A 15,226-nucleotide genomic window follows, 5' to 3' on the forward strand; every position below is an offset into this window, starting at 1 on the left:
TATATGTCTAATTTCAGTCTTTGAATAATAACCTTTTAAATAATTCTTCATTCATTTATCCAGAATTGCTTTAGCAACTTCGAAGTTAATATCTCAATACCACTTTCTTTCTAGACGTAATTTATTTATCCATTTCCGTATGTACATTTCCATTGATATTTGAATTTAGCGCGATTTGTTCAGGTCAAGTCACTAGGAGCGCCACCGTCGAATTGTCTCCCATTTTAGCAAGGCGAAATCCGTAAGTGTCGTGTATTGTCTCTACTGTATTTGCGTAAAATTAACGAGAGGACCCTGAGTTCGATTTACAGCAGTGTCGGTGATATTAATCATGGATCGTTAATTCGTATGGCTAAGAGAGTGTAGTGTTTGCGTTCATGTCAATATAAATAATCTAGACACAGCATATGACGTAACTAAGCACCACGGATGCATGCGGTGGTTATTCTATTTTTTTTACATACGGTTGGCTTCAGAAAGGGCACCCTGCCTTAAAACTGTGCCAAATATACACCTACCGACTCAAAGAAATTTGGCCAAGAAGAATAAGAATTTACTTGCCATTAAAACTATAGTGATATCTTGCGAAGAATTTAGAAATCTTTGTGATAATTTTCGTCATAACTGATTTAAAAATACTTTATTTAATTTTGATAGTAATTCCGTGTACATTGTGGTTATTCTCCACACTAAAAATAAAATCAAAATTATCTAGAGTCATGGAATGCTAGTACTCGCCCTGAATTTGCGGAAATTTATTTCTAATATTGTAAATACTGGCCTAATTTATTATAAACGAAAGTTACAGGACTGCTACTTCTTCACTACGCTCTACTTTATTTCTCATTGCGCTGAAACAAGAATATAGTAAGTTGAAGATTTGCTGACATTATAAGTAAAAAAATGTACATTTCAGTAAATACCATACCCTGTTGACTGAACATAACATAATTTATCGTTTGATGGTAATGCAATCGGTTGTTAATCACTCGTGTATCTTTTTCCTATACGCTGATCATTTTAACTGCCAAGTTTTCTCCTTGAGACGCGCGTTACTTGTAGCTATAATATTCTAATTGAATCACTGCATTCTGATGTGCAAAATGTGTAAATGGAGGAAAGTCGTGATGTTGACACGACTCACATGACCGTTGCCTACGAGATATATAAGGCCGGGACATAGCTACTAATTTGCCGCTGAAAAGACGACTCGACCAATTTCACGGTTTGGCGCTACATGTCAGGATGCTCTTGGCGGACTTTAACATGGTGATGTATGGAGTAACTGTGATGTCGTGTTGATTTTATGTAATTTTTTGTGCGTATTGTTTCTGTGGGTGAGTGTCCGTGAGGTAGGAAATCATGGTGCACTGTTGTGTACCTCTATGTACTTCGGATTACCGCCAAAAAGCAAGAAAATATGACGTTCCATAATTTTCCTTTTCAACGCAGGCAAGCTATGTATTTCGAGGCACGAATATGTAGCTTGCATTTTAATATATCAGATTTCAGTGCAAGCAAATCAATCAAGCGAATTCTCCCCCAACGAAGTTCCTTCTGGTTTTAGTGTATATCCTGTTCACAACAAAACAGTGTCAAATCCCGGAAGGTGATGGTGGTGATTATTGTTTTAAGAGGAAGTACAACTAGGCAACCATCCTCAAATGCCGGAAGGCTACTGCGCCAAAAAATGACGAATTGCGATCAAAATTTAGTAAAATTTCTGATTTAGATAACGATGAACATACCATATCATCAGCATATAACTGATCTACGTCACCCACAAACAAAAAAGAAGTACGGCACCTACAAGTCTCGTTTCTATTTCAAAGAAAGGCTACGAGTGTCTATGTTAAATCTAAACATATATTGATGAGATTTAAAATGCCAGATTACGGAAAACAGTCTTTACATTGGAAAGTAGGACGCGGTAATGAAATAAGAAAATATGATTTAATGTATCTGTACTTGACCAAAATGTAAACCAAAATTAAAATAATTGTACAAATCATCATTTAGGAGCTTTATTCCTGTTAGAACCTATTTCTTACGGGAAGAAAGAGTGAAATACGGAGAAACGACGCTAAAATTTTGCGTCCTCTGGCATAGGAAAGCACCTACCGGCTACAGATTTGAGATCCTTGCACTGCCTAACCAGGACGAATAGAAATGCATAGTTTGACTACTTCCACTGGTTGATATGTTCCTACACTACGCGGCGCTGGTGTAGATAGAATGTGATCAGCTGTCTCCGAACATGTGATTCTAAATGAGATCTGATGAGACTTAATTCGGAATTTATCGTTTGAATAAATGATTTAAACCGTGTGTTAATTATTGTGATGTTTCAGGACCGTGTATTCTGTTTACTGACCGATGACTGTGTTTATGTGCGATCTGTTTTTCGTACAAATTTAGATATTGTTTTCCTTACTTTGAAAGTAATAAGTGAAAATTACGTAGGATATATTTTGCATTTAGTAAAGATTTAATGACTTCTGAAATTGTTTCGTCAGTATCTTAACGAATATCTCAAACGTGTATGTGTCTATAGAGCTAAGTGATCTTTAATTAATTGACCCCGAAATCAAAATATGTTGTAATGATCAATTAATTTTTTAAAAACCCATGTTCAACTGTTAGTGTACATGCTATGTATATTAACATATTATAACTCTGTGCAGGCACCCACATGAATGTTACCTACCGGTGTGGCATACACATTTAATTCCTATGTATCTACTTATAAATGTATTAATATGCTTTGTTTAATGAATCTTACCAGCAGAATTGATATTTTCCAGGTATGTTTTGCGGTCGTACGAGCTTGCATTTCTTTCCTTACTTCTTTTATTCGGAAATAAATCGGCATCGTATTGTAATGGAATATTAATTTTGATACCAAGTCCTGAGCAATGTCCAGTACAGCACCCATGTCCATGAGAAGCAGTAATAGGAGGTAAACTATCCAGGCATTCTTGAAATATTTCTCCCTACAATGCTTCTTGTATACTAAAAGTTCTCACAAGTTCCTCTACATGAGAAAACATAAATCATTAATTCGATGGGTAAGTGGGATAGTTGGGTGAGTTACTATATTCTGGTAGACTTGTTAGGACTGAAAACGGACTGCCTTTTGCCTACACTGTATTAAATAAAATGGCGCATGGCTTTTAGTGCCGGGAGTGTCTGAAGACGAATTGGCTCGCCAGATTCAGGTATTTTGATTTGACCACCGTAGGCGACCTGCGCGTCGTAATGAGGATGAAAAGACGACGCATACACCCAGCCCCGTGCCAAAGTAATTAAACGCTTCCGGTTAATTCCCAGCCGGGCATCGAACCCGGGACCCCGGTAACTAAAGGCCAGCACGCTAACCATTTTGCCATGGAGCCGGACTCCTCTGTATTGTTTTGCAGAGAACCAATACATGCTGTAAAATATGTTAATTTGCTTGCATGTTTAACAATATCCCCACATAATTGATGAATAACATTCATTTTGAAGTGGTGAAAGGAACTATTTATTCATCTTCCCAACTTGATAGAAGTGGTTGATCAAAGGTAAGTTTGCTGTAATTTTTTCCTGAGCTGTACTTATGATTTCGGCATTCTCTTTCACAACAGCTTTTGCCATGGCTCTAATCTGACTAAAAAATTATATTAAGAGTACTATCACTTAGAGGCAGGTCTTGACGTGGGAGAGCCTTCGATCACTTTGAGAACAGAGTGGGATCTTCTGGGTGTGAAAAAAATGCCGTTTTTCATTCGAATGTTTATTGTAACCCGACTCTCAACCCGGGACATAGCAAGTTGTAAGCAAATTCACACGCGTTAGAACATTGATGCATATGCCAAAGAATACGTCCTGCTTCTCAAATGCTTAAGCCTTTTCACTGTTAAGTTCACGAAAAGGTAACGCTATCTTTTTTGCACTATAAAACTGTAGAACGTATAAGACTACCGAAATAAAGACCACAAACTGTTTAAATATTACCACATTAAGCCGACAAAAATTTATATTCGTACACACCTTGAAGTGAAATCCATGTACCGCAAAACGGGTAACCGTATGCCTCAATTCATAGTTAGTGCTTTTCCATTCATTAGATGTCATAGCTTCTGTAGCGCAGAATTCTATATGAATATTCCTCTTTTCATGTAGAGTCTGTAACAGTGCGATGCTATGCTGTGTACACGGCAACGTCGTTTCATATCTCAAGTCCTCGATGAAGAAATGTTCCCTTGCCATCTCATATACCAATCTTGCCCGGGAATATTTTGAGACACATAGAACTCTCTTTAAGTAAGGGTTTTTTACTTGTTCCAGCTTTACTAGGTCATTAACATGTGATTCAGAGGAAGTTGTCATACTATTCATTTCTATACATCCTAGCCTAACTGTACCACATCAGAAGATGCTGAAAAATTATATACGATTTTCTAATGGCGAAACGGACGTAACATCGCTCTCCAAACAGCGGCTTCAATAAGAATGTCAGTACATCAGATGTGTGGAGGAAAAGGCAGGATAGCTGATAATTTATAAGATGGTGTTTAAACCCAATTTTTTTTAAGACCGCAATCTCGATCAGTTTATCGGAAACACTGAGGCAGAATTAGAGGGAACGGGAAGAAGTGAAAAACTCGCTAGCAGACTTCTCTGATTATTTCGTGAAATACTTATTTCGTTTAATTGAAGTGTATGAAATACGTTGTAGAAAGTAAGCCAACAAATGCTCTTTGGTCAATTTTTTTAAATATCACATCTGTTTGGTGCTTTGTGAAATTCTAGTTTTAAAGAATTTTTATAGGTTTTCGTACTGGAACGTTTTGCAATTAGCGGGCGGTGCGAGACAGCTCAGCTCGGTAAGGAGAACTCTAGCGCCGCTTGTCGGAAGTATCTCGAGTCCAAGTCTAGTGGGCTGTGTATCTCGTAGGCAACATGACTCAACGAAGTTTACTCACTGAGAGAGAGTGTTATCTTCATCTCTTCATTCTCTTTGTTCAAGGATAGTGCAACTCAGGTGCAACCGGGTGCAACTAGTGTAATATTCTCTTTGAGTGCAAACAAGATTTAGTTGAAAATGGCTGCGAACAGCGGTGGTGTTGAGTGGGCTTCTATAGTAAAACCTATTTTAGCTGCATCATATGGATCTTTTAATAAAAGTGATGTACTTGAACTTGCTAAGGCAATACTTAGGAGGTACGTGATATGTAGGATATAAGTGAATTGGTAGCCAAATGTTCTAATTTTGTTGTTTTCATGTGGTACTGAAAGCTGACGAATCATAATAGAACAACTTGATTTTCGGTCAGCGTTTATTTTGTTGTGTAATGTTATGAAATAACATATTTGCCATGTTTTGAACTTCGTGTACTTTTAGTTACCTCAGATTCATGTTTCAATGCTGTTGCTTATACATCTTTCCATTTTAGTGAAAGTGAACTCCTGAACCATGAAGAGGAGTACGAGACTTTTTATACTGCTTTTGCGGCGCTTGCAGCTGATTACATCAGTTCTAGTGCGAGTTCATGTGAGTAAAATTGTTTTTTGGATGCCGTAATAGAGAATAGGTCCACTGCGAGGTTTATTACTATATAAGTAGCGGAGTTTCTAGGTTTGGCGTCAGGATTGTGCACAGTATTGTGAATTGGCAGTGTGATGGGTGGTCTAAGTTAAAAAAAATCTATTTGATTATTGTAATTGATGTGTTTTCACAATCTCTGTGAATATGTAGAAAGTTTTATGCTCCTTTCAAGATTTTTAAAAATTGAATATTTGGTACCAGTATTAATCCAGCCCGGGGGTCACTACATTTGTAGTGTTATAATCATCATCATCCTAAACCATCTCCAGTTTCCCGGGTGTGGTATATGAGCCTCCTCCATCTCATCCTGTCCTTGTACCATTCTTCCTCCACCAACTTGTCCCAATCATGACCTCTCAGCATTACATCGCTCTTAACTAAATCTATCCATTTCCTTCGTGGCCTTCCCACGGGTCGTCTTCCTTCTACCTTTCTGTCAAATTCCTTCCTTGCAGTTCTGTTTACTGGCATCCTCTTCATGTGACCAAACCACTTCAGTCTTGATATCTGAATCTTATTTAGGAGAGAATTGTCTATTCCTACTTCTTCTCTAATTTTCTCATTCCTAATCTTGTCTTTCCTGGTTTTCTGGATCATAGTGCGTAGGAATTTCATTTCAGCTGCCTGAAGTTTGGAATTATCTCTATTGGTCAGTGTTGTGGTTTCGAGACTGTATGTAAGAATTGGTGTATAATAGGACTTGTACAATGTCATTTTTGTTTTCATGGGTATTTGCTCATCCCACAGCAGGTGTCTTACCTGGTGGTAAAATTATGCTGCCTTATTGATTCGATTGTTCACCTCATGTTTTGCTAGGTTGTCATTTGATATAACGCTACCCAAGTATTTGAAAACTGGAACGCTGTCCAGTTGAGCTTCATTTAACATGACTATTGGTTCTGCTCCTTCCCCATACACTTTCATCACCACCGTCTTGGTCTTGCTGATGTTTAAACCATATTTCTTAAACTCCTCGTTCCAGCTTTGTATTCTCTCTCCCAGTTCATCTTCTGAGTCACTCCAGATCGCAACATCATCTGCAAATGTGAAGGCTTTGATATCTCCGTGTTCTTTCCTTTTAATAGATTTCATTATTACATCCATTACAATAATAAATAGAAGTGGTGACAATGAGCTGCCCTGCTGCACTCCTCTCTTTGTTTCAAACCAGTCCGACAAACCACATCCTACTTGAATACAGCTTCTGTTCCCACTATACAACATTTTCACTTTGTCTATGAGGCTGTCTCGCACTTGAAGTTCTTTCATGCATTGCCAAATTCTTTCCCTTGGTACACTATCGTATGCTTTCTCAATGTCCTAAAATATTAGGAATAAAGGCTTGTTCTTCTCCCAGTATTTTTCCATTAGCATCCTAATTGCAAATATAAGGTCTGTAGTTGACCTTCCTGGTCTGAAACCATACTGCTCTTCTTCCAAAATTGGTTCAACAATATCTCTGATTCTGGTCTCTATTATTTTTTCCAATATTTTCGGGACATGAGACAGTAGTGTGATACCACGGTAATTAGTACATTTTCGTCGGCTTCCTTTCTTGAACAGAGGTACAATGATGCCCATCTTCCAGTCCTCAGGAATAGTATTTTCCTCCCATATCTTGTTGAGCAGTCTATAGAGCCATTGGATTCCTGGAACTCCCGCTGCTTTCAGCATATCTGCACTTAGTTCATCTACGCCCACTGCCTTTCCTTTCTTCATGCTCTTGAGCGCATTTTCAACCTCAAGCCATGTAATTGGTGGTTCAGTTGTGGTTCCTCGACTTGGCTCTCCTCTATCCGTTGTTATGTTTTCTGTATCTCCATTCAGCAGCTTTTCGAAATAGATCTTGAGTTCTTGTTTAATTTCTCCCTCTTCTTGTGCCAGAGTTCCATCATCACGTTCTATTGCTTTTATGGTCTCTTGATCTCTTCGCTTGTTTTTCACTACTCTGTATAGCAATTTCATATTTCCTCTACTGTCCTCTTCCAGTTTGTCTGCAAACTCATTCCATTTCTTCTCTTTTTCTTCCCTTACAATGTTCTTTACAGCAAGTTTCTTGTTCCTGTATACTCCTTGAAGTCCTTGTATTTCTTGTTCATTTCGTTCTTGTCCCTGTTTTTGTTTCTCCTTGTCCAGTGCCTTCTTTATTTGGTTTCTTTCTTTCACCTCTGTTTTCACTCTATCATTCCACCATGGTGTCTCCTTTTTTCTTTTGATTGAACTTGTAACTCCACATAGGTTTTTGGCTTCTCCCACAAAGGTGTCTTTGAAGGCCTTCCATTCTTCATTAACGCTGGTTACTTCACACTTCGGCAAACTCTGTTGAATCCTTAGTTTGTAGTGTTATAAGTGAGTGGAAATTAATGCAATCTTATTTGGAGAGCGTCTGAGAGGAGAGATGTGTTCATTGCGATGTCCAGGAACCCACCATCCCGCCCCAAGAAGTATATTTACTTTTATAGCCTAATTAAGATTATTACACGCCATATTCATTTCTCGAGTAGCTTCTTGTATTCCTATTGGCCAATGTAAAGTGGCACGTGATCTCTTTTCCGTGAAGGAACTTAATCATAATGCGTTAACAACCACAGGACAATAAAAGCGCAAGTGGCCGCGCTCACGAAACTAGAAGCCTAGGGCCGTTTCGCGGCTTCTAACCGTCCAGACCAATGGTCTTGTCCACGGCAAGAATCCTAACTGTTCAGACCAATCGTCTTTCCTCATGAAACTAGGGGCCTAACGCCGCTTCGCGGCTTCTAACCGTCCAGACCAATGGTCTCGTCCATGGCAAGAATCCTAACTATCCAGACCGATGTTTTTCTTCACGGCAACAATCCTAACTGTCCAGACCAATCGTCTTTCCTCACGAAACTAGGGGCCTAACGCCGCATCGCGGCTTCTAACCGTCCAGACCAATGGTCTTGTCCATGGCAAGAATCCTATCTATCCAGACCAATGGTTTTCTTCACGGCAAGAATCCTAACCGTCCAGACCAACTGTCTTTCCTCACGAAACTAGGGGTCTAACGCCGCGAGCGGCGTCTAACCGTCCAGACCAATGGTCTTGTCCACGGCAAGAATCCTAACTGTCCAGATCAATGGTCTTGTCCACGGCAAGAATCCTAACCGTCTAGAGGCAAGAATCTAATAATCACCACCACCAGCTAGCGAAGCAAGCATAGTTCCTAAGTACAGAGGTTGGCAGCACATGCACTGCTAGAGAACATCCTTTCCGAGTAGGCCGCGAGCGAGGAAACAAACGACAGTCGCTACGCTGAGTGGCCCCTGGGCTGGACTAATGATGAACAGTTTGTTAGTTCTTCATTCGAAGAGGTAGACAACAAAGAAATCTGCTATCTTATGAAATGAGTGACTCAGTAGTTACAAATAGTTTGTAGTAGGTTATAAGTACCAAGTCAGTAGTGTTCGGAAGAAAGGCCTCTTAGTGTAAATGACATTTAAGTTAACCGTGAAAGTGGAAATCTTTCCTTGTAATGCTTGTCCAGGAAATGTGTTCATTATGAATGTCTGGAACTCGCCAACCCAGCTGAAGAAGTTTGGCCTGTATTACTTTAACCTAATATCATTAATTATGCACCAGTTTTAAGTCTTTTGGCTATATGTAGTAAGTTAAGCGTTTTTCTTCTTTCTATGTAGCATTCTACTTCAAACCATTCTTTGGACTTCCAAGGTTTCTTGTGGAACAAAGAATCCCTTATTATTCCATTGATGACACCTAGAGTTGTTTCGAGATTACCTTCCTCAATGAGCTGATGAGTCTCTTCTATCCTTTGGCTGTTTTTCCTGAGTTTATTTTCGTCTATACTTCTTGATTTTATGTGTATATTCTCTGTTTAATGTGGGGCCTCTTGTCTGATTAAGAAATTTGCCGATACTGGTAGATGTTTCCTTTGTGCGGCAATACCTTGATTTCTCATAATCTGATGTCCTGTCAATTTAATGTTTCTTCCTCGGTAGAAAATTAAATCAATGGTACTGGAACCGTTTGGAGCCAAGTAGGTGACCTCCTCACTTTTATTGATAGACGGTATCCTTCCGTGAGCAACATTTCTGATACGATATCTGTTTTGCTATTCTGTTTATCCAGACGACAGTTAAAATCTCCAGCTAAAATTACATTTTCGTCCTTGTTAGTAAATGCTAGAATTTCGGCTATTTGCTCGACAGTTTCTTCCACTTTTTTAAACGGACTAATATATGTTCCTACTATAGTAATTTCTTCTGCTTTCAAGATTACTAAGTTTTCATCTATTATTGTATCTCTAAGTCTTCCCATTTTGTTGTTGTACATGCAGGTCACTCCTTCAGGCCTTCCTCGATCCTTCTGAATTGATAATGCGTGTTTGCTGTAGTAGCCTGGCGTATCCATCCTCTGTCAGCATTGTTTCTGTGATTATAATTATATCATGTCCTGCAGCAGCAGCAGCAATAAGAGGAATTTACGATATACAAGACCCAAATAAATATTAAAATTTATTTATTCCACCTATTCAATACATAGAGATTTTAATTAAGAAATTAAATCTTGAATAAAATTATAGGAACATGTTTCACCCTTTAATTAAGGGCCTCTTCAGCCTTAATCTCAGTCTGAAAGGTAATTAATCAGGTACCTGATTGTATTTAAATTACATATGAATGTGAGGATGATGTTGGAAATGTGCTTCAAATGGTGAGCAAATGGTTAACAATAGTTATGATATTCTTAAAATGAAGCCTTAATAAAGTCTTAAATACAAATAGTCGTAAATTTATACACTTTCTTGAATGTCCTTGTTTAAAAATTGGTAACAAATTGTATACTGGTAATTTTATAAGAACGTAAATTGTTGCGTTAAATCTTGTAAAGTGGCGCTCTGTGGAGGTTGAGGGCGTTAGAATAATGATAAAAGAAAAAAAATTTAGTTGATAATTCCAAATGGAGTATTAATACATATTAAAGCTAGTAAAGAGACGTTACCGTTGCTTACTTCAAGTGAAGTTTACAAAAAATTGTTACGTTGAAACATGTAAAGCGGGGCCTTTTGATGGTTGAGGGTGTAAGATAAAATTATTGGGTCTTGAACAGTTCAAACGTCAGGATAATGATGAAGAAATGTAGTTAATAACTCCGAGTGGAGTTTAAACACAATTATATAAAAAAATTAGTAAAGAGACGTTTCTGCTGCTTGGATCAAGGGGGGGTTTATAATAATATAAAAATGGTTAGACTGTTGTAACTCTCGTGCGAAGAGATAAAACTGTAGTCTTCTAAAAGCACGAGTGAAAAAGAGTGCTTGATGGTAAGCAGCTGTATTAAATATTAGATGGAAGGATCGATTGTAGCCTCTTGTAAATAATCGAAAGGGAAATTTTTATTTGAAGTCTCTTTATTAATATTGAAATTGGTTAATCAAGCACTCTTCTTCACTCGTGCTTTTAGAAGACTACAGTTTTATCTCTTCGCACGAGAGTTACAACAGTCTAACCATTTTTATATTAATATAAACCCCACTTGATCTAAGCAGCAGAAATGTCTCTTTACTAATTAAAAAAAAAAAAAAAATTGTGTTTAAACTCCACTCGGAGTTATTAACTACATTTCTTCATCATTATCCTGACACTTGAACTGTTCAAAACCCGATAATTTTATCTAACACCCTCAACCATCACAAGGGCCCGCTTTACTTGTTTCAATGTAAAAATTTTTTGTAAACTTCACTTGAAGTAAGCAACGGTAACATCTCTTTACTAGTTTTAATATGTATTAATACTCCATTTGGAATTATCAACTAAATTTTTTTCTTTTATCATTATTCTAATGCCCTCAACCTCCACAGGGCGCCACTTTACAAGATTTAACGTTACAATTTACGTTCTTATAAAATTACCAGTATACATTTTGTTACCAATTTTTCAACAAGGACATTCAAGAAAGTGTATAAATTTACGACTATTTGTATTTAAGACTTTATTAAATCTTCATTTTAAGAATATCATAACTATTGTTAACCATTTGCTCACCATTTCAACCACATTTCCAACATCCTCACATTCATATGTAATTTAAATACAATCAGATACCTGATTAATTACCTTTCAGATTGGGATTAAGGCTGAAGATGCCCTTAATTAAAGGGAAAAACTTGTCCTTATAATTTTATTCAAGATTTAATATCTTAATTAAAATCTCTATTTATGTATTGAATAGGTGGAATAAATAAATTTTAATATTTATTTGACTTCATTGTACATTTCAATACGGACCAAAACATGAGATAACATGTAATACAAGACCCAACCAAAATATCAATGGGCTTGGCAATGAAACTTTTTCATACAAAGATACTACCCATTCTGACATGGCATAGATTTAATCTGGGACAATCTATCAACATCAGACCTAACTACCCTTGAAAAAGTGAAAGCTACCTTTCTGAAAAGAATATTAGGTATTTCTAAGACATCTCCATCTAGATTAGCTTATGAATTAGCTCAGGAGTCTTTCCTTGTCGAGGACCTTAGATATATTTCTGTGCCATCGACACCTCAAGCCATTGCTCACCTAAATCTGAGGTTAAGCAAAAGAGAAGAAATCTGGCCGGAGTTCTACGTGACAGATGCTATGACAAGCAGAGACTGGATGGGCCCGAATAAGAACATACGTAGTGCTATCAACAGGCTGGCTGTACACGGATTTCATCATAAGCTATGTGTAAAAGAGATATAGCACGAACCAAGCGACGAATGCATGTGCAAATTGTGGGAAAATATGTGAATTATACCACTTCAATAAGTGTAGCAAAAGAGAAAAGACCTTACATGAATATAGTAAAGAATAGAACAATTTATATATGGCCATTGGCTGCAATAAAACTTTATTAATTATGCACCATCCTCCATATATCGTCTGGCTACTATCGCTGTTATCAGTTGGAATTGCAAGGAATGTGAAATCATTCCTAGAAATAAACGGATCTAGATTGTTGTCTACTCAGCTATCTACTCAAGAAAAATTCTTAAGCAACGTGGGCCAATGGCTGACGTGAAACATAGACGCCCCTCTTCTCTGGTCACCGATCCTTCTTCTTCTTCTTCAGATTCTCTCTGGGTAGGGTAGTGTACCAGAGCCCTCCACCTTACTTGATCTTTCCACCATTCCTCTTCTAGTTCTTTATTGCTATTGAATCCTCTATTTGCAATACAGTCCACAACAGAGCTCCTCCATCTCATTTTAGGATGTCCCTTAGGCCTCTTTCCAGTCTCTGTATTCATGAATGTTCTCTTAAGTATTCCTCTCCTGGCATTCTCACCATATATCCAAACCATTTTAGCTTTTCTGTATCAATCTCTTCTTGAAGTTTACACACTTTCACGCTTCTCCTTGTTTCCTCATTTCGTATTCTATCTCGTCTTGTCTTTCCCTCTATGCTCCTCAGGAACCTCATTTCAGCTGATACGTGATAAGTGTACTGGCCACCAATCTATGTTACAGAAATAGTGGCCTCATAATTTTCTGGAACTAAATTAATTTTGTCATGCTGGAGGTGTACGGTAGGGATTGTGCTAGAGGCCTGTATGTCGCTGTGTGGCAGCTAATTTGGAAATAGAACTGAAGGATGTGAAAAGGTGGTTGGTAGATCTGGGGAAGATATGGATGCTAATAGGAATGGGAAGTGTTTACCAGACTTGACCGATGTTAGGCCCCTTAAAACAACAAACATCAGACTTCTGTGTTAGTATGTGATTAACAGTTACGAATACGTTCTTAAAACATAAGGCTGTTCACTGATACACTTGGGAGGGTAGGGACACCAGATACCTACAGTAATAGACTGTATCATAACCGACTTTGAATTCAGGAAATCTGTTAGGAATGTGCTGGTATTCTGGGGATTTTTTTTTTTTTTTTATACAGAACACTATCGGGTCTGTAGTGAACTAAGTATCTCTAGGCCTAGGATAGGGAAAGCGAAATCTATCTGCAGACAAATAGGAGCAGAAAGTCTCCAGGATGAGAAAATTAGACAAAAGTACATAGATATGATTAGTGAAAACTTCCAAACAGTAGACAGTAAGCAGGTTCAGGATATAGAAAGAGAATGGGTGTTATACAGGGATACTGTAGTAGAAACAGCAACAGACTGAATAGAAACAGCTGTGTATAAAAATGAAGAAAAACAAACATCTGGGTAGAGTGATGAAGTGAGAGCAGTTTAGAAACGTAACAAGATGGTGTACAGAGATTGCTCCAAATAAAGACTGCTGCATACACGAAAGAAACAGCAAAACAAATAATTGTTGTATCCAACAAGAAGTCTTAGGAAAATTTTGGTAATGACCTGGAAAGGTGGTCAGTAAATGTGGATGCTAATAGGAATGGAAAGTGTTTTCCGGACTTCTGTAATATGGTACCCTGTGGGATTAGCAGTTCACTGCTACACGTGAGAGGGTAGGTAGGCTACCAAAAACCAAACCAAACCCCATGGCACTACAGCCCTTGAAGGGCCTTGGCCTACCAAGCGACCGCTGCTCAGCCCGGAGGCCTGCAGATTACGAGGTGTCGTGTGGTCAGCACGACGAATCCTCTCGGTCGTTATTCTTGGCTTTCTAGACCGGGGCCGCTATCTCACCGTCAGATAGCTCCTCAATTCTAATCACGTAGGCTGAGTGGACCTCGAACCAGCCCTCAGGTCCAGGTAAAAATCCCTGACCTGGCCGGGAATCGAACCCGGGGCCTCCGGGTGAGAGGCAGGCACGCTACCCCTACACCACGGGGCCGGCGTAGGTAGGCTACACCAGGTCCATAATAGACAGGGAAACCTGCCTGGACAGTAATAAAGAATCTTAGAAAGGGTGGGGAACTCGTATTACAAATTGACCCCGTGCTACCCATTATTCATCACATTCAGCTACATGCGGAATGATGTGGTGTTTGTTTACATCTCGTGACCTTCTTGCGGAGGACATGGTTGGGTGATCCACAAGGCTGCTAATCGGTCTTACGTAGGAACTAAGATAAGTACTAAATCATAAGGTGAATTACAACTTTTTTCTTGCTGTGTGCAGACAGAGGAGCTATACCAAATGAACGGAGAGTTGTTACAGTAGCCCCTGTGTATAAATGAAAGGGTGATAGACACAAAGCTGAAAATTACAGGCCAGTAAGTTTGACATACGTTGCATGTAAGCTTTGGGAAGGCATTCTGACTATATTAGACATGTTGCGAAAGTAATAACTGGTTCGGTAGAAGGCAGTTCGGTTTTAGGAAAGGTTATTCCACTGAAGCTGAACTTGTAGGATTCCAGCAAAATATAGCAGATATCTTGGATTCAGGAGGTCAAATGGACTGTATTGCGATTGACCTGTCTAAAGCATTTGACAGGGTGGATCATGGGAGACTACTGGCAAAAATGAGTGCAATTGGACTAGATGAAAGAGTGACTGAAAGGGTTGCCATATTTCTAGGAAATAGATCTCAGAGAATTAGAGTAGGCAAAGCTTTATCTGACCGTGTAATAATTAAGAGGGGAATTCCTCAAGGCAGTATTATTGGACCTTTGTTTTCTTATATATGAGGCGTCCAGAAGCAAAACGCTGTGAGTGCACCAGAACATTTTTTTCAGGAAACACGAA

The 15,226-nt window shown here is 38.5% G+C and overlaps 1 protein-coding gene across 1 annotated transcript in view; it reads left to right on the forward strand.

Annotated features, from left to right (window-relative positions):
- Window positions 1-5,086: 5,086 nt before the first annotated feature.
- Window positions 5,087-15,226, forward strand: part of poe (E3 ubiquitin-protein ligase-like protein poe) — a 797,274-nt gene continuing 787,134 nt past the window's right edge. The window contains exons 1-2 of the mRNA XM_067137373.2: window positions 5,087-5,205; window positions 5,439-5,536. Of these exons, the coding sequence (XP_066993474.2) occupies window positions 5,087-5,205; window positions 5,439-5,536 (217 nt within the window). The remainder of the gene's footprint in view (window positions 5,206-5,438; window positions 5,537-15,226) is intronic.

The sequence above is a fragment of the Anabrus simplex genome, chromosome 1 (genome assembly GCF_040414725.1).
Source record: "Anabrus simplex isolate iqAnaSimp1 chromosome 1, ASM4041472v1, whole genome shotgun sequence".
Classification (NCBI taxonomy): Eukaryota; Metazoa; Arthropoda; class Insecta; order Orthoptera; family Tettigoniidae; genus Anabrus; species Anabrus simplex.